This window comes from Sturnira hondurensis, unplaced genomic scaffold (assembly GCF_014824575.4).
Source record: "Sturnira hondurensis isolate 20B ecotype Veracruz unplaced genomic scaffold, ASM1482457v3 Scaffold0005220, whole genome shotgun sequence".
Lineage (NCBI taxonomy): Eukaryota > Metazoa > Chordata > Mammalia > Chiroptera > Phyllostomidae > Sturnira > Sturnira hondurensis.
The window spans coordinates 394,173-413,835 of NW_028077851.1; the positions used below are offsets into that span (position 1 = coordinate 394,173).

General features: G+C 43.9%; 1 protein-coding gene across 2 annotated transcripts in view; it reads left to right on the forward strand.

The window, feature by feature from the left end:
• Nucleotides 1-11,419: 11,419 nt before the first annotated feature.
• Nucleotides 11,420-19,663, forward strand: part of ACOT9 (acyl-CoA thioesterase 9) — a 31,477-nt gene continuing 23,233 nt past the window's right edge. For both annotated transcript variants that reach the window (XM_037046222.1, XM_037046223.1), the window contains exons 1-2: nt 11,420-11,633; nt 18,455-18,552. In XM_037046222.1, the coding sequence (XP_036902117.1) occupies nt 11,614-11,633; nt 18,455-18,552 (118 nt within the window). In that variant the 5' untranslated portion in view covers nt 11,420-11,613. The remainder of the gene's footprint in view (nt 11,634-18,454; nt 18,553-19,663) is intronic.

Genomic DNA, 19,663 nt, shown 5'->3' on the forward strand with positions numbered 1-19,663 from the left:
CCATGTATTTAACCCCCTTTACTCCCTCCCCCACTCCACTTTGAGCATCTATTTATATGCTAGTTGGCCATTTGTATGTCTCCTTCAAGTTCTTCGCCCATTATAAAACCAGGGGTTTTTGTTGGTGTTGTTGTTGAACTACAGGGGTTATTTTTGTATTCTTTTTTTTTAAGATTTTATTTATTTATTTATTTATCTTTAGAGGGAAAGGAGAGAGGGAGAGAAACATCAATGTATGGTTGCCTCTCGTGGGTCCCCTGCTGGGAACTGGCCTGCAACCCAGGCATGTGCCCTGACTGGGAATCGAACCACGATCCTCTGGTTCACAGGCCTGTGCTCAATCCACTGAGCTACACCAGCCAGGGCTATTTTTGTATTCTGATTATTGACTTACCAGGTATGTGATTTACAAATATTTCCTGAAAATTCAGTAGGTTGCTTTTTTCCTGTTGGTCATTTCCTTTGATGCAGGACATTTAAAGTTTGATGTAGTCTCGCTTGGCTATTTTTTGCTTTTGTTGCCTGGCAACAGAGAGTTTTACATAATGTAACACAACCGTGGGAGTGGCACCCTATCACCTTCAACACCTTCTGTTGATTAAAAAGCAAGTCGTAGGTCCTGCCCACACTCAGCAGAGAGGATCACATGGAGGAGTAAACACCAGCAGACAGGATCATGGGGAGGGGTCACCTTGAAGTCTGTGTGCACTTGAAGGACAGTAAAAGCCTGCTTATCATTCAACAAATATTTGTTAAGGTCTGTTTCCCACCAAGCATCATGCCTGGGGGAATGATGGCATTGTCCCTCCCCTCCAGGAACTTATAGTTCGACAATACAGGCCCTTACAGTTCTAGTTATGATTGGAAGGGAGTCAGCCTGCTGGGGAAAAAAGTCGGAACAATCAGAGCCGAGGGGCAGATGCACAGTAAGTCACCCATTCAGTATGACCTACCTTCTCCCCTCGGCCCTCCCTTTCTCCTCTTTTGAAATCGTGTCCAAAGGGAAGACTCGACTCATGGATCAAGGCTTAACTCCTCATAAATATGCAGGAAATCTGCGAAGTGCAATCAGCCACCCTTAGGTCTGCTAAAATATCACCTCTATGAGTCTGAATATGGAGGTTACTCAGTAAGAAGATCATAGGGAATAATTGCCTATTAGTACATAAAGTAGAAGACACCCCCTCTTTTCCCTATGGCCCCTGGGCACACATAATAGATTTTAAAGTGCAGAATCCAGCTTCCCATTCTTTGTATGCTTCATAAACTGGCAATTAAATGTTAACAGTGAGTCCAGGGAAATAGAGGATACTTCAAAGAAGAAAATATAGGGGAGTGAATTCCACCTGAGCAGCCTTCGTTGACCCGAGGAACAAGGAACAGATTCATGCACTGGCCCCTGTGTGAATGGGGGTTGGGTATATTCTGCTGGAGGAAACAGAGGTTATTACCTGAGAACTCATCCTGGAGGTGGAGAATAGAGGGTGAGTCATTCCTTTTGGTGGGGCACATGATGGAAGTGGGAGAACTGTGCAAGAAGATCAAAAAGGGACCCAAGACCATAGGATTGAGAGAATTGTAATACATTTTAAGGTCTTTTTAAAATATATATTTTATTTGTTGTCCTGCTGCTGTGGCTCAGTGCATTGAGTGCCGGTTTGTGAACCAAAGGGTTGCCGGTTCCCTTAAAAAAAAAAAAAAGATGCCCTGGCTGGTGTAGCTCAGTAGATTGAGCGCAGGCCTGCGAACCACATGATCACGGTTCGATTCCCAGTTAGGGCACATGCCTGGGTTGCAGGCCAGTTCCCAGCAGGGGACTCACAAGAGGCAACCATACATGGATATTTCTCTCCTTCTCTCCTTCCCTTCCCCTCTAAAGATAAATAAAATAAAATATTTTTTAAAAAGATTTTATTTATTTATTTTTAGACAGAGGGGAAGGGAGAAACAGTGGGAGAGAAACACCCATGTGTAGTTGTCTCTCCAGCGCCGCCTACTGGAGACCCACAATCCAGGCATGTGACCTGACTGGGAATCAAACTGTCAGCCTTTTGGTTTGCAGGCCAGTGCTCAATCTACTGAGCCACACCAGCCAGGACTGACTAGCATTTCTTAGTGCCTACTCTAAGTGGTATGCCTTGCTGGCATTTTACAGCTGTGATTTCATTTAGTCTTAATTACCATGTATTGTTTCTTGTTTTTTTATAGATGTCCCACTGTATCATCTACATTCTATTAAATTGAAAAGATATTTGTCGTTATACTAAAAAGGGGTAACTACACAGTTCCATTCAGAGCTTTGGGGGAAAAGTGGGGGCATAATCAGCCATTTAAGTAAAGCTGGCCTAGATAAATATAATCTGGAAGAATACGGATTTTTTTCCTTTGAAGCCCTCCAATCTGTATTGTTGAGATTTCTGTCAATATAGAAGTATGGACTGTTAGTGATTTTCTAGTCCAAATTCTTCATCTAAGGAAACCAAAGCCTTCCTATGTTCTTCCCTCATAGAGAAGGTAAAACACTTGCCCAAGGTCTCAAAGCCAGAAAGTAGCAGAGGCAGAAATACAGTTAAGGTCTCCTGACTCTTGGGCATAAGATTTTTTAATTATAGCACTGTGTAATTATAGCCCTCATAGATCTTCTGGCAAAAATGGAAAGTTTTTTGGTTTTTTTTGTTTTTTTAAAATATATTTTATTGATTATACCATTACAGTTGTTCTATTCCCCCCCTTCATTCCCCTCCACCCGCACACTCCCTCCCCCACCATTCTCCCCCCCCTTAGTTTATAACCACGTGTCTCAACTTCTTTAGATTCTATATTTCCCCCACTATTCTCGCCCTCCCCCCTATCCATTTTCTGCCTACCATCTATGCTATTTTCTGCGCCTTCTCCCCCCTTCTCCTCCTCCCACCCCCCTGTTTCTAACCCTCTATGTGTTCCTCATTTCTATGGTTCCACTCCTGATCTAGCTGTCCTCTTGGTTTGCTTTTGTTTTAGGCGTGGTTGTTAATAACTGTGAGTTTGCTGTCCTTTCACTGTTCATATTTTTCATCTTCTTTTTCTTCGATAAGTCCCTTTAGCATTTCATATAATAAGGGCTTGTTGATGATGAACTCCTTGAACTTGACCTTATCTGAGAAGCACTTTATCTGTCCTTCCATTCTAAATGAAAGTTTTGCTGGATAAAGCAATCTTGGCTGTAGGTCTTTGGATTTCATGACTTGGAATACTTCTTTCCAGCCCCTTCTTGCCTGCAAGGTCTCTTTTGAGAAATCCGCTGACAGTCTGATGGGTACTCCTTTGTAGGTGACTGTCCCCTTATCCCTGGCTGCTTTTAGGATTCTCTCCTTCATTTTAGTCTTGGCTAATGTAATTCTGATGTGCCTTGGTGTGTTCCTTCTTGGGTCCAACTTCTTTGGCACTCTCTGAGCTTCCTGGATTTCCTGGAAGTCTATGTCCTTTGCCAGACTGGGGAAGTTCTCCTTTATTATTTGTTCAAATACATTTTCCACTTGTGGCTGTTTCTTTCCCCCTTCTGGTACCCCTATAATCCGGATGTTGGAACATTTAAAGATGTCCTGGAGGTTCCTAAGCCTCTCCTCATTTTTTTGAATTCTCATTTCTTCATTCCTTTCTGGTTGGATGTTTTGTTCTTCCTTCTGGTCCATTCCATTGATTTGAGTCCCAGTTTCCTTTCTATCGCTATTGGTTTCCTGGACATCTCCCTTCATTTCCATTAGTTTAGCCTTCATATGTTCCTCTAATTTGTGACTATAATCAACCAGTTCTGTGAGCATCCTGATAAGCAGTGTCCTGAACTGTGCTTCTGAGAGGCTGGCAATCTGTTGGTCGCTTAGAGTTATTGGCTCTGGGACTTTGAGTTCTTCTTGCGCCATCTTTTGGGCTGTTTGTGCCTGTTACGTAGCAGGATCGGAGCCCTAGGTGTTCCCCAGAGCAGGACAACTCAGTTGCTGGGTTGTGACTCTGTATGTGGGGGCGGGGTCAAAGAGGAGCAATGGCGTCCTGTCTGCCGCCTCCTGTCACGGCCCCCACAGGTGGCCCGTGCCACAGCTGCCACCGTCACCTGAGCCTGCGCGTTTCGTCCCACTGCACGTGAGTGTGCCACTGCCGTTAGCCCTCCACTGGGTTTGCCCCCTGGGGCCTGCGTGGACCATCTCACTGTGTGCGAATGTGCGACTGCGGTCAGTCTGCCCCACACCCTGACTGGGTCCAGGCTACTTGCGCCCTAGGTCTGGGGCTCTGTCCTGCCTGACCCTGCTCCACTGCTGGCTCCGCCCCTCTTACCGTCCCGGTTTAACGGTTAGTTATTGTCGGACTTCCGTATAATTCAATTTTCTGTCCTTTGGCTGTGTCTTTGTTTCTCCAAACCTTTGTTGTATTCAAACTTGGTTGTGGGAGAAGGCACAGTGTTTCCACCTATGCCTCCATCTTGGCAGAAGTCCCAAAAATGGAAAGTTTAAAAACATATTTTACCATATCTTGTCCTAAGGCTGGAGCTTAGGCAAAAAAGAAGCCCTCACAAAAAACTGTAAATATTCAACATATTCGATCCCCTTTACCCAAATTAAGTTTCTTGAGCACACACCTCATTTAATTACAACCAGAATGCTTGCTCTTGACAATTCCAGCCTCCCCGATAGCTTGCTCTTCCTAAGTCTTCCTTCTGTGCCCTGCATCCCTGCCCGCCACACCAAGAATGGGACTGAGAAGTAGGACTATAGACTGTGGATCAGAAACACCTACTGCCTGAGACAAGGAAACAATAAACTTACTAAGAGATCCCTGCTGCCCTAAAAGGATGCAGGAAGCTACTCCGATCCAGACTCCTTCCCAGAAGGAGAAATCCAGAGGCTGTAGGACTTTCTGCTTGTGGAGGACTCCTCTTTGGATGCATAGTCAGTGAATCTGGGGCACCCCAACACCATCACTCTTTCTGAGATAAGTGTTATCCCAGTACTCTGAAGATGGTCCGCTGCTCTCCATTTATGTTCTTCCCTCATAGATAGTGTACGCATTCATCATCTGACAAAAAGGAAGAGTTTTCTCATCCAAACAAGAGACTTAGACAATGCCATCCTGTTGGCATGGAGCCTAAGGGTAGTTGACTTAGTAAGTACCTTTTCGTTGGTGGAGTTGAGTGCACTTGTGCAGCAGAAAAAGCAGGGATTTTGGAGGCCAGGCAGAGCTAGACACAAATCCCAGTGCTGCCAGTCTTCAGCTGTGTGATTTGGCACAGGGTTTTGAATCTCAGAGTGCTTATCTGTAAAATGGAGTGAATAGTTTCCTCCTCCTAGGGCTGTGAATATTAAATGCCGTTGTAAAGTCCTTTGTAGAATGCTTAGAATATAGTGAGTACCCTCTAAATGCTCATTCCTTTCTGTCTACCTGGTGCTATAAGGATCATAACAATTTTCAGATCAGGAGGAATCATTGTGAATGGTTCAATGGGGAGAGAGAAGGGTTTGTCCCTAAACCTGATTTTATCCTGTCATCACACACATTTTTATCCTGACCTTTGGCGTGAAACTTTGACCTTCCTCATGAATAATAAATGTGCAATGATTCTGTTAGTGCCTTCCTATTGAGGAAGCGTGCCCTAGTGGTCAGAGAAGTAGGCGTCATTGCGGAGGCTCAGTACTCAGTATTGTAACGCCTGTTGCACTCCGCCCGTGTTTTGTCTGCCTGGCTAGACAGCAGGTGGATAAGATCCAGCCCAGGACACATCACCTCGGGTAAATTGTTTGCAACCCTGACTCACTGTAGAAGTGGACCTCATCTGTGACCTGATTAACATGCAGCTATAAACCACACCCGGAGTTAGTAAAAGTTGGAGAAAATGCTAAAAGGGCCATTATGCAGATCATATTAATCAGAACACAACTTTTTAACTTCTTTTAAAAATATCTTATTGATTATGCTATTACAGTTGTCTCAACTTACCCCCCCTCCACTGAGCACCCTCTATTCCCTCCAGCAATCACCCCATTAGTTCATGTCCATGGGTCACGCATATAAGGTCTTTGGCTTCTCCATTTCCTATGCTGTTCTTAACCTCCCTCTGTCTATTTTGTACCTATCAATTATGCTTCTTAATCCCTGTACCTGTTCCCCCATTCTCCCCCTTCCCCCTCCCAGCTGATAGCCTTCCAAATGATCTCCATACCTATGATTCTGTTCCTGTTCTGGTGCTTTTTTTACTTTTTTAAAAGATTCAATTATTGATCATTGTGAATTTATTGACATTTTGTTGTTCATAGTTTTGATCTTCTTTTTCTAAAATAAGTCCCTTTACCATTTCATGTAATAATGGCTGGGTGATGATGAACTCTCTTAACTTGACCTTGTCTGGTAAGCACTTTACCTGCCCTTCCATTCTAAATGAAGCTTTGCTGGATAGTCATCTAGGTTGTAGGTCCTTGCCTTTCATCACTTTGAATACTTCTTGCCAATCCCTTCTTGCCTGCAACGTTTCTTTTGAGAAATCAGCTGACGATCTTATGGGAACTCCTTTGTAGGTAATTACCTGCTTTTCTCTTGCTGCTTTAGAGATTCTCTCTTTATCTTTAACACTTGGTGTTTTCATTATGATGTGTCTTTGTGTGGTCCTATTTGGAAGAAGAGAATCCCAAAGGTTCTTCTGCCATCCCAATTCCCACTGGTTTTCACAGCCAGAAGTTATGGAGACTTATCTTCCTGGTACTGGAAACTTGGACTCGGTGGTCTGGTGTGGGGCTGGGATCCCTCGCTCCTGAAGTATCCCTCTCAATTTTTATCATCCACATGTGGGTGTGGGACCTCCCGTTCTGCATCTCCATGTCTCTGGGCATCTCCATGTGTTTTCACATCTCTGCCTGTCCAACCTGCCGGGCTGACTGTGACTTCTTTACATCCTTAGTTGTCAGGCTTTCATACAGCTTGCTTTTCTGCTGAATCTGGGTGGTAGTTGTTTTATAGTTTACTTGTAATTTTTGCTGGTTGTGTGAGGAGGTGAGCCATGTTTACCTACACTTCCATCTTGACCAAAGGTCTTTTTATTTTAACAGGTATTTTACAGCGATACCAGATAGAGGAAAATTATGTCGTTATAGTGCTTAGAATCTGGGCAGGGCAGCAGATAGAACAACTTCCCGAACTTTCTTTCAGTGCCTAGGCTTTGGAGCCATGGTTCAAAACAAAGAGCTAATAAATGGTTGTGCGTGGTGGTTAACCTTCAGCAATATATAGCAATGAAACCCGAGGTACAATTTTGCAATTTTTTAACCCAATTTCAGAATGTTCCAAATTCATTGAAAACTATAAATTAAACTATTTAAGAATTCCAGGGAATCCCGAGCAGCATCAACATGAAGAAAACCACACCAAGGCACTGTAGAATCAAATTTCTGATAACCAGTGATAAAGAGAAAATCCTAAAGTTGAGACTGATAATTGGTTTCTCTTTAAAAACAATGCAAACCAGTGCCCTGGCTGGTGTAGCTCAGTGGATTGAGCACGGGCCTGCGAACCACATGATCGAGGTTCGATTCCCAGTCAGGGCACATGCCTGGGTTGCAGGCCAGTTCCCAGCAGGGGACTCATGAGAGGCAACCATACATTGATATTTCTCTCCTCCTCTCCTTCCATTCCCTCTAAAGATAAATAAATAAAATCTTAAAAAAAAAACAATGCAAACCAGAAGATGATAGGACCACATTTTTAAAGCATGGGAAGTAAAACACTGTCAACCTAGAATTTTGTATCCGATGAAAATTCTTTCAAAGATGAAGACAAAATAAAGACATTTCAAATTCGCTCAAGCCAAGAGAATTCATCACTAGTGAACTTGTACCACAAGAAATACTATGCCCGGGCTGGTGTGGCTCAGTGGATTGAGTGCCAACCTGCGAACCAGAAGGTCACTGGTTCGATTCCCAGTTGGTGTATGCCTGGGTTTCGGACCAGGTCCCCGGATGGGGAATGGGGGCATGTTCCTTTTCTCACATTGGTGTTTCTCTCTTTCTCCCTCCCTTCCCCTCTCTCTAAAAATAACTAAATAGTTCGACAAAAAGATGTATACTAAGAAAAGGTATAGTAAGTCAGTGGAGGAGATGAAATGGATTCATAAAATAATAATCCAAGGGAAGACAAGAAAGACAAACAACCAACCAATGGGTCAAACAGAAGCACAGGGCTACTCTTGTTTCTGGTATCTTATATCTATCGGGAAAGTAATTACCAAGGGAAAACCTAAAACATCTTGTAGTTATTTCTCAAAATTGGAATGACATAAAGAATAAGTAAACATGATATCCAGACTCCCACAAATGGAATTGCATAGCTTTTGTTGATGATAATATCAGCATTGAAATCAGTTTGGTTTATGATGACAAAAGAGACTATTTTGGTTTAGAAATGCCTGCAACCTGGCATGACTTGGAAGAATTTGAAAGAAGTAACAGATCAGACAAAGGAGTGCTGGGAAAGGAGACCTAACATACTCAGTATTGTTACACTTGGGGTGGTTGCATGATTTGGGCAGTGGAATTAGAAATGAGTGGAATTAGGATAGCCTCTGAATGCGCAACTTAAAATCAAGCAGAGATAGTCAAATTGGATCCCAGACCAGTCAATATTTGACTGTTCAGAGACTGACTGTATTAACATATCTGAAGAGAGAAGGTACATCTTGTAATGAACTTGCTCATTGTATCAGTTAGGAGTGCTTTTCACTGCAACTATCAGAATACCCTAATTGCAGTAGCTGGAGCCATAGAAACTTTAAAACACTCTATTAGAAGCCTGGAGGCAGCCAGTTGCAGGACTAGCTTAGCAATTGCCGGTAACCATGCTATCAACGATCTGGGCTGTTTTCCACTCTGCCAGTCATCCTCAACTCATCTCATGAACATGCAGGGCTGCAATAGCTCCAAGCATTATGTCCTCACATCAGCATCCCAAGCCAGGAGGAGAGGTCAGTAGCAAAAATTGCTCTTCTGACGAGGCTTTATCTTTTTGTCTGGGAAGCAACATCTTTCCGAGAACACCCCAGAAGGCTTCCCTTCATGTCTGGAGATGGATAAGGGAGGCAACTAAAGGTGTCTGCTAGGATATGTCCTAAAAATGTAGAAAAAGAAGAATCTCAGAGGCCAAAATTAGCACTGCTCAATCTGGCCCTGCACTGGAACAAGATACCAAGAAATAATAAAGGCAAAGTATAATTAAGTGATGAATTGTCAGCTACGGACTTAGTGAAATAGAAGTACCGAGAAAGTAAAAGTGAATAATGATTACAGGAGTCAGGAAATTCTCTTAGAAGAAGCAGAACTTCAGTTAGGCCCTGTGAGTCCGTGAAGGGAGGAAGGCACTCAGTGAAGGGAGTACTACAGCATGAACAGACCAGAACAAGAAACCAGAAAGTTCAGAGCCTCGGTTTGCTTATCTGTGAAATGAGTCAGGAAGCCAGGCACGAGCCCCTCTATGGCAGGGGCCGTTATTTTCCATCGGTGGCTCCAGCAGCAAGCAGATTTCCTCTCACAGAGTAGGCACAGGATGTGTGCGTCTTGACTTGAACCAACATGACACAAGGGAGAGATGGGTTGGAGATCTGTCTACCCCAGGACAGAGTTCGCATTAGCCAAGTGGTGACTTTCCCTCAGCGAGCTGGGGCTCAGCTCAGAACTATTCGGAGAGGCATAGTACTTCCCCCAGGAAATGGAACTGAGTCATCTGAGAAGGCAGCAAAAAGGGATGTCTTCGTGGTTATTCAACTCACTTCCGCTGAGGACACGTAGCCCTAGGTGCCTCCAGTACAGGTTATATCTGGCTTGGTAGTGATGGTGACACTGCCAGGTCCTTCAGGAAACTCTCCTTCCAGGAAATGCTCAGCGGGGCCATTGATGCAGTGGTACTTGGCCAGCTTCCTCAGGTGCCTTTAATTAAAACAACATACTTAAGTTAGCCAGGTATGTATGACAGTGTGAGACAGAAAGGCAAATAAACATGTTTCCTGTTAAGTTTTGGGTAACTTTCTTAGCTTTTTTGGTAAAGGATTTAGTTATGAAATTGGAAAATTCAATTTGGATCATTTAGCGTCATTCTTTAACTCTCTCAAAGGTCACCTCCTTTTCTCTGGCTTTCCAGGCCCTGTCCAGTCTCTTCACCAAGACTCCTCCAAAACTCCATCCCAGCCAAATGCATTATTTGATTACAATTGGCAATTTTTGGCGAGCATGGGATATCAGAAGAAGCACACAATATGGACACTGTCTCCTAGGAAATTAGCATCTTCTCCAAAGATCCCTTCTCATTACCTTATTTCCTCTTTAGACCACTTTACCATGTTTGAAATGTTATTTGCTCCCTTGCTTGCTGACTTCTTTTCCTTTCCTGTAAGGTAAGCCTCCTAAAGGCAGGAACTTGTACCTACTTTGTTATGTCCCCAGCATCTACAATGTCTGGCACACTGGAAACAGTTCAATAAGAATTTGTTGGCCCTGGCTGGTGTGGTCCCCCCTTTTTCTCCCTCCCTTTCCCTCTCTCTAAAAATAAATAAATAAAATCTAAAGAATAAAAAAAAAATGTGTTGAACTCTGGTTGGTGTGGCTCAGTGGGTTAAGCGCTGGCCTTGGGAACCAAAAGGTTGCTGGTTTGATTCCCAGTCAGGGCACATGCCTGGGTTGCAGGCCAGGTCCCTGGTTAGGGGTGTGCCAGAAGCAACTGATTGATGTTTCTCTCCCACATCGATGTTTCTCTCCTCTTTTCTCCCTCCCTTCCCCTCTCTCTAGAAATGAATGAATAAAATCTTTTAAAAATTATCTGTTGAATGAAATGGAGAATAAGGTGCTAGTTAGGATACAATCATCTTTAACGCTGTGGCCTTGAATTTTTCTGCATTGGACAAGAGCTCCAATTTTTCAGCACTAGGGGGCAGGCCGAGATTAAAAGAGGAACCGTTTTTTTCTTCCCCTTTTGGTCAGTGGTTCTCAACCTTTGCTTACTTTAGCATTACCTGTGACCCCTGCTACACCCCTGACTGACTAGATCGGCGTCTCCAGAGGGTGGGGCCCAGGTATCAGTAGTTTGCAAGATTGCCCAGAAGAAGCCAACGTACAGTTAAAGGCAAGAATCAGGGACCGGCAGCCGAGGCGTGGCAAAGTCACGGGGCCTTCGGCGAAGAGGAATAACGGAGACAAGCTCTAAGGATCTGACTGCACTTAACTCTCACGTCACCCCCTCGCCACCCTCAGTGGTGCATTTAACCAACAATCGCAGGGTTAAGCCGGCCCCCTAGTTAGCAACGCGCTCCCCACTAGCTGATTGCGTCGTCGGAAGCTCTACGGAACGGACCTCAGTTTCCCGCCAATGAGCAGAGCAGCTGGCATAGCGTGGCCCCGCCCCCGGACAGCGAGGACCCGCCCCCAAGTAGCGGGGGCGGAGGGGCCCTAGTCTGGAGGCTTGGCTGTCGGGGTGCGGTCTTAGGAAGCGAACTGTGGTTCCGCTGTCGTGCACGCAGTCGCACGCGCTGTCGCGCTCTCCATTGCTTCCACTTCTTTCTGCCCACGGGCGTGCGGAGCGGGGGGTCTTTGGTGGCGTGCGGGTTGGCGGAGCGCGATGAGACGTGCGGTGCTTTGGTATGTAACTGGGGGAGCGTCTACGCCTGCTAGGTTGGCGGGCCAGGGCGGAAGGTCCAGGCCGGCGGCTGACGGGACTAATGCGTGGGCATTTGGGCAGAAAGTGAGGGTTGGGGGGAAAGGGCGCCCGCCTACCGTGAGCGCGCTTCACCAGCCTGCAGCCCTCGGGTGGACTACTGCCCTCGACACGTTAAGTGTGTTCTGGCACTGAGTGTGGTATTAAAAACGAAGGGGCGCTTTAAGAGAGGAAGTTGGGTGTTCCCTGAAATTCCTTTCCGTTTGCTCATCCGCGGTGTGGTTTGGGGGTAGCCCCTTGTTAGAAAGCTGGTATTTGGAGTTCCACATGAATTTTCCAGTACTTTGCGCTCCTTTGCAGAGCTTCTTTAGGGCTAAGTGCTTGGGGTTTTTTTGGACACAGACTTAAGTGTGTTGTAATGTGGGCAGATATTGTAGGGTACCCAATGGGCTCTCAGTGCTGTATGACCAGGACCGCCTGGTGCTGACTGGAACTTTAGCTTTAATGAGCAGCAAAGCAAGGGGTGGGAGGCTTTGATTGGGTCACTTAGACGAGGAGGGTGCTATTTTGTTTTTGTCATCATTCCATCGCTCCAGGGCACGTCTGGCTCTCTTTCAAACACTTTCACCAGAGCACTCCATCTACTGAAGTTCTTTTTTCATGGTTTCGGCCCAGGGGCCTCCCTGTTCTGGTTTCTGGAATCGTCCAGCTACAGGTGCGCCGGCTCTCTGGTGTTGACCGTAGTGGTTCTGACACTGATCCCCATCAATTCTCTTGGCGGTCCCAGTTCTCTCTCATTGTTCCTCTGGACCTTGCTGTCAGTTGAGAAAGGTTCTCTGTGCGTGTTTGTCTCTCTTGTTTATGGAGCTTAACAAAATTTAAAAAAAAAAACTTCAATACACTGTTTGAAGACAGTTTGAAAGTTGGGTTAAAAGGACCATGGAAGGCTTTAGCCTGCATTAGACACGATGTGAAAGGCCCTCTATAAGTTCTACAGTCTTGCCCACGTACTTTCTCCCAGGGAACCTTTCTTACCTCTTCTACCCCAATTTGGAAGTCCTCTCTGCGCTGAATGCCCATTGTCTTCCTTTCTTGTGAGTTCCATTGAACCTTAAACAGGTACTCCCTTAGTGTCAATGAGTACAGAGTATCTGAGATGATTAGGTTATTCGACTGGTGGGCAATCTTCCTAGCTTTTTTTCTACTCACAAAAGAGCCACCTGAATTTGTTTAGTCTGTAAATAGAGGCGTTCCCCTCAGAGTGGAGGGCATGAGTGGCATTGCCTGTAATTGTACTGAACACTCCTCCGGGACACCCTCCCTAAACTTGGGACCCAGAACAGAGCCAAGACACTTCTGTTCACATCTTCAGGTGACTTCTGTAACTCCCTAAACAAGCAATGGAGAGGTTGGGCTTCTTGGTCTCCTTTCATTGGAAAGGTTCAGTTATAAAGGGTAGTGATACATGATTCTCCCTCTCCTTCCACCTCACTGCTGCATATGTAAAGGGAAGTAGCTGAGATTGTGAAGAGCAACTGTGTGTGTGTGTGTGTGTGTGTGATAGAGAGAGAGAGAGAGAGTGGGATCAGAAGAACTGGGCTCTACTTGACTGGCACTGGGAAAAGTCATCTAACTTGGGGGGGGGTGCTCAGGTTCTTCAGGAGGTTGGTCTGAGTCAGAATTTCTTTTTTTTTAAGATTGTATTTATTTATCTATAGAGGGGAAGGGAAGGAGAGAAGGAGAGAAATATCAATGTATGGTTGCCTCTCATGAGTCCCCTGCTGGGAACTGGCCTGCAACCCAGGCATGTGCCCTGACTGGGAATCAAACCACCATACTCTGGTTCGCAGGCCCATGCTCAATCCACTGAGCTACACCAGCCAGGGCTGAGTCAGAATTTCTTAATATAGGGGCCTATGGGGGTGTCAAAAGGGGGTGGTCTATAAACCTTCTGAAATAGTATATATCATTTTTATATGCCAGTTTGCATCAGATCATCAGTAGACAGGATGCCAAATTCAGTAGAAAGTTATCATAAGCTGAATGTTCATAGGATGATAGAAACTTGTTGTACCAATATATGATTAGTGTAGTCAACAATTTTTAATAAGTGTTCCAATTATGCCTTGGTTGTGTTACAGGGATATATTTCCAAATTTATCAAGGCAGTAGGCAAAGAGCAGGGCTGCAGGGCCGCAGTTTTCCCAGTAATTTGCCTCAAGTGTTGTTTTTTTTAAATATAGTTTATTGATTATACCATTACAGTTGTTCTATTCCCCCCTTCATTCCCCTCCACCCGCACACTCCCTCCCCCACCCTTCTCCCCCCCTTAGTTTATAACCATGTGTCTCAACTTCTTTAGATTCTATATTTCCCCCACTATTCTCGCCCTCCCCCCTATCTATTTTCTACCTACCATCTATGCTATTTTCTGTGCCTTCTCCCCCCTTCTCCTCCTCCCACCCCCCTGTTTCTAACCCTCCATGTGTTCTTCATTTCTATGGTTCCACTCCTGATCTAGCTGTCCTCTTGGTTTGCTTTTGTTTTAGGTGTGGTTGTTAATAACTGTGTGTTTGCTGTCCTTTCACTGTGGATATTTTTCATCATCTCTTTCTTAGATAAATCCCTTTAGCATTTCATATAATAAGGGCTTGTTGATGATGAACTCCTTGAACTTGACATTATCTGAGAAGCACTTTATCTGTCCTTCCATTCTAAATGAAAGTTTTGCTGGATAAAGCAATCTTGGCTGTAGGTCTTTGGATTTCATGACTTGGAATACTTCTTTCCAGCCCCTTCTTGCCTGTAAGGTCTCTTTTGAGAAATCCGCTGACAGTCTGATGGGTACTCCTTTGTAGGTGACTGTCCCCTTATCCCTGGCTGCTTTTAGGATTCTCTCCTTCATTTTAGTCTTGGCTAATGTAATTCTGATGTGCCTTGGTGTGTTCCTTCTTGGGTCCAACTTCTTTGGCACTTTCTGAGCTTCCTGGATTTCCTGGAAGTCTATTTCCTTTGCCAGACTGGGGAAGTTCTCCTTTATTATTTGTTCAAATACATTTTCCACTTGTGGCTGTTTCTTTCTCCCTTCTGGTACCCCTATAATCCGGATGTTGGAACGTTTAAAGATGTCCTGGAGGTTCCTAAGCCTCTCCTCATTTTTTTGAGTTCTCATTTCTTCATTCCTTTCTGGTTGGATGTTTCGTTCTTCCTTCTGGTCCACTCCCTTGATTTGAGTCCCAGTTTCCTTTCCATCGCTATTGGTTTCCTGGACCTCTCCCTTCATTTCAATTAGTTTAGCCTTCATATGTTCCTCTAATTTGTGACTATAATCAACCAGTTCTGTGAGCATCTTGATAAGCAGTGTCCTGAACTGTGCTTCTGAGAGGCTGGCAATCTGTTGGTCGCTTAGAGTTATTGGCTCTGGGACTTTGAGTTCTTGCACCATCTTTTGAGCTGTTCGTGCCTGTTAAGTAGCAGGAACGGAGCCCTAGGTTTTTCACCAGAGCAGGGCAACTCAATCGCTGGGTTGTGACATTGTATGTGGGGGCGGGGTCAAAGAGGGACCATGGCTTCCCTCCGGCGCCCGCCTCCTCAACCCCCACCAGCACCGCAGCCACCACCGTCACCAGGGCCACGTGCCCCGCTCCACTGCACGTGAGTGTGCCACCGCCGTCAGCCCTCCACCACTGGGTTCGCCCCCTGGGGCCTGCGTGGTCCGTCTCACTGCGCGCGAATGTGCGACCTTGGTCAGTCTGCCCCGCACCCTGACTAGGTCCGGGCTGCCTGCGCTCCTAGGTCTGTCCTTCCCAACCCCGCTCCGCTGCTGGCTCTGCCTCTCTTACCGTCCCCGTTGAACGGTTCGTAGCTGTCGGACTTCCGTATAATTCGGTTTTCTGGTCTCTGGGTGTATCTTAGTTCTCTAACACTTTTGTTGTATCCAAACTTGGTTGTGGGAGAAGGCACAGTGTTTTCACCTATGCCTCCATCTTGGTGGAAGTCTTGCCCCAAGTGTTTCTTTATATTCATCAACTCCGTTTACTATCTCCAGCTGACTCGCCATTCACAGGTGGCCTGTCATGGCACCTAGCTATGCCTTCTATATTTCTGGTCCTTTTTGACTTTTAGGGAAGACTTTGGAGAAGGATGACTTTCTGGAATAATAATTTTTTTGAGGACTTACCAGTGTATCAGGCATACTCCTAAGGGTTTAACATGTGTCAATTTCTTTATCCTTAGAGCAATCCTGTGGGCTAGGTATTATTATTATCATCCCCATTTTACAGATGAGGAAACTGAAGCTCTGAGAGGTTAACTTGCCCAAGGTCACACAGCTAACAAACAGCATGTTCAGGCCCTTAACCTCTGTACTATATACTGCCTCTCAGGCAGGATGAGATGGTTTTCATCACTCTTCAGAAAACGCTGCTGCTTAGGGTAACAAAACAGAAATACTTGTGTATATGTGTATTTACCCAAATATGTGAGATGGTTATATACCTCCTATTAGTTTGTGATGAGTATTCAAAATATTTAGCTACTCAGAGTCACATCTCGTTTCTTATATTGGGAGCATCTATGGCATCTGTTATAATTGCTAATGTATTTAGGGCATGATTTTTTTTTTTTGCTCTCTAATAGTAACAATGAAAAATATTAGCTTTTCCCAGTGTGCTTTTTAAACCCTGGTAAATTCAGTTGCAGAATGCTAGTTTCTCAGAAGGCAGGATGAAGGGTGGTTTTCCTCAGGAAAGGATTTCAACCTACAAAAAACACATACAATGAAATAGTGAGAAAAAAAAATTCAGATCATGCTCTGAGAAAATACGAATTAGAATATCAAGAGTTAGAAGACTGACATATTAATACACATATAAAAGTACAGAAATAGAAAGTTTATTGTGAAAAAATGAATCCAGGTTTTGTTAGAGAGGCTTATTAGCTATATGATTAAAGAATAAACAGAGAACCCAAACCCCAAACACTCCAACAAGTGGTCTGATCTTAGTGGACCAGCAGGGATTGCGTCCCAGCTGGCGTGACGCCTGAATGGCTAAGGAGCTGAAGTGACCGTGAGCATATGCTCATATTTACGTGTTCTTTCAGTGAGATTAGTTGATTTGGTGAAAGGACAGGCTTTGTTCTAGCAGCACAAATGTCAGGACTATGTGTAGGTCTCACCAAATGTTTTTACTGAGAGGCTTTTCTCAAATGTTGTATATAATTCAGAAGAGACATCTAAAATGAAGTTGGGCTCTGCAGACGATAAAAAATGCAGTGGTACCTCGGTACTCATTAATTGGTTCCAGAACTCGTGGTGAGTGCCAAAGCCAACAGGTACCGAACAACGCTGCATTTTCTCTTGCAGGATGGCATTGTGACTCATACAAGTTCTAGCAAGAATGACAAGTCCTGAGCAAGTGCCAAGGGCTGAAACATTTTTTTCTTGTCAAAATTCAAAGAGTTCAGGGTTTGATGAGTTCTGAAGTCAGTGAGTACTGAGGTATGACTGGATCTTTTTGTTCAGGGGAGGGTAGTCATCACTTGTCCTGGCATTAGGTAGTAAGAATTTACTAGTAACTTGAGCTAGAGTAACAGTATTTAGAGTTCATGACCTCTTCAATGCCTTGCCTTCTTCAGCTGTGCTTTCAACAGACCAGTTTGTCAGCCCCTAATATTATGTGTGTGTTATCCATGATATCATACGCTACGATTAGGAGCCAACACTGACAGCAACAGTGAGTCAAAGCCAGCTTCGATAATTTATTTTGGGAGAATAGGGTAGGCACATTAGGATAAATAGCTTTTATTTTATTTGTTGGGGATTAGGAAATGTCTGCCTAAGTTCAGTAAGTACTCTGAGTCTGGAAAGGGTTAATTTTGTTTTCAACGTTAATTAACCTATAATTGGGTTTATCTTACCTATTGAGGAAATATTGTGTGATAATGAACAAAATTAATGTTCATAATGAATTTACTCATTTACCAAATTGATTCTGGGCTTCTGAAGCCAATAAAGTAGAAAGAGTAAGAGTAAAGTCATTAAACCTGGTTGATACTATTTATTTTATAGATAGTTATCTAAGTAGTCTTCGCTCTGAAGAAATGTTTGCTCCGAGACTGATGGTTGCCAGCTGGGAGGGGACTTGGTGATAAGGGTGAAGGGACCGGGAAGGACAAATTGGCAGTTACAGAATAATCACGGGGAAGTAAGTACAGCATAGGAAATACAGTCAGCAGCACAGTACCCATGTATACTGCCAGGTGGGTACTGGAAATATTGAGAGGGACAGTGTGCAAAGTATGTGATCGTCTAACCACTATGCTGTACGCCTGAAACTAATACAAAATAATATTGAATGTAAATCGTAATTGAAAAATAAAATACAATAAATATTTACTCTGGCTAGAGAGATGATTTATGGAGTAACCTCATAGGCAGTTATGCATACACTTGAGAAACAAGTACAGACCCCTACAGGTTGATAAGTCAATATACAGTACGGTCACGTGCAGCTTACCAAGAGGGATAGTTTTGAGAAATACATTGTTAGGCCATTATGTTGTGTGAACATCATAGAGTGAACTTACAGAAACCTAGATGGTACAGCTTACTATACTCTTAGGCTGTATGGGATGTTACTGTCGTGTATGCAGGTTGTCATTGACCAACATGTTGTTATTCGGTGCATGACTACGTGCTAAGGATGTAGGGACAGCCAAGTGCTTTGGGAGGAGGCGCAGATCTTTGGGGTTGCCAGGAAAGAAGCCGTGAGAACTACGCTAAGTGTTTTTTCTTGTTTTGTAGGCTTTGCACCCTGAGCAAGGGCCCGCTTACTCCTGGCAGAGGACTGACTCAAGGATTCCAGAATCCTGAAAGTCAGAGAGTCTTCCACATTCATGAAGGCAAGCATGGGTGTTTACTTTTCAGGCTCATGTGGTGAAAAACCCGGTTTTATTTGGGAGGTGTGTATAGATACTTTAGCAGGGGTGTCAAGCTCATTTTCACCGGGGGCCACATCAGCCTCGCGGCTGCCTTAAAAGGGCCAAAATAATTTTAGGACTGTGTAAATATAACTACACCTTAACCATTAAGGAGTTGAAATTACATCTGGCCCTTTGAAGGCAAATGCGAGGCTGATGTGGTCCCCTGATGAAAATGAGTTTGACACCCCTGCTTTAGGGCAAATGAGGCATACCAAAGGTAGATCTTTCATGAACTTCTCATTTATAAAATGACCAGAATAGCTGTGGGTAGAGATCACATTCAGAGTTTGAGCTTTGGTTCCTGGGAACTTTGGGGACTGAGCCCTTTTAGTTAATTGATTTCCATTTCCCGTGTGTAGGTATTGAAGGCACAAAAAATAAATAAATCTAGTGTATAAAAGTAAGAGATGGATGCTTCAGCTGTACCAACTAAATGCTCTCAGTGCCCATTTTTGTTAGAGGGACCTTGTTTAATTGAAATACACTTCAGTTACTACTGGTAATCTGATATGTAAGGTATAGGTGTTTTATCAGTTTAGGAGTATTCATTGTAATTAAAATAGTAATTAAAGGGTCCACCTAAATATATATGTATACTTATAATTGAAAATCTACTTTCCTTCTTGGCCCTCAACAGTGGCCTTGCTTTTTACACTGACTGAACTTGTAACAATCATTTCATGTTATTGAGCAGCATTAGTCTGTATCCTGAGGGTGTATTTTCTGTTTATTCTTTATTCAAGGAACTCAGGAGGAAAAAAATCAGAAATAAGACTAATTTATGAATGGTTATTTTTCTAGTTCTCCATGATTTGTTTGTAATTAGAGTTTGCATGAAATTTATAGTATATAACAATCATTTGATAGCAACAACAATGTTTTTTATGAAAGTTAAAGTGCATGTTAATCTAACAATATTTGGTTCTGATCAGTTAATTATTGAAAGACCATTAATTTCTTGTAACTGGAGTGTATATTTTTAAATGCTAGGAAAAAAATGAAGTAAATACATTATTTGGAATCCTACAGA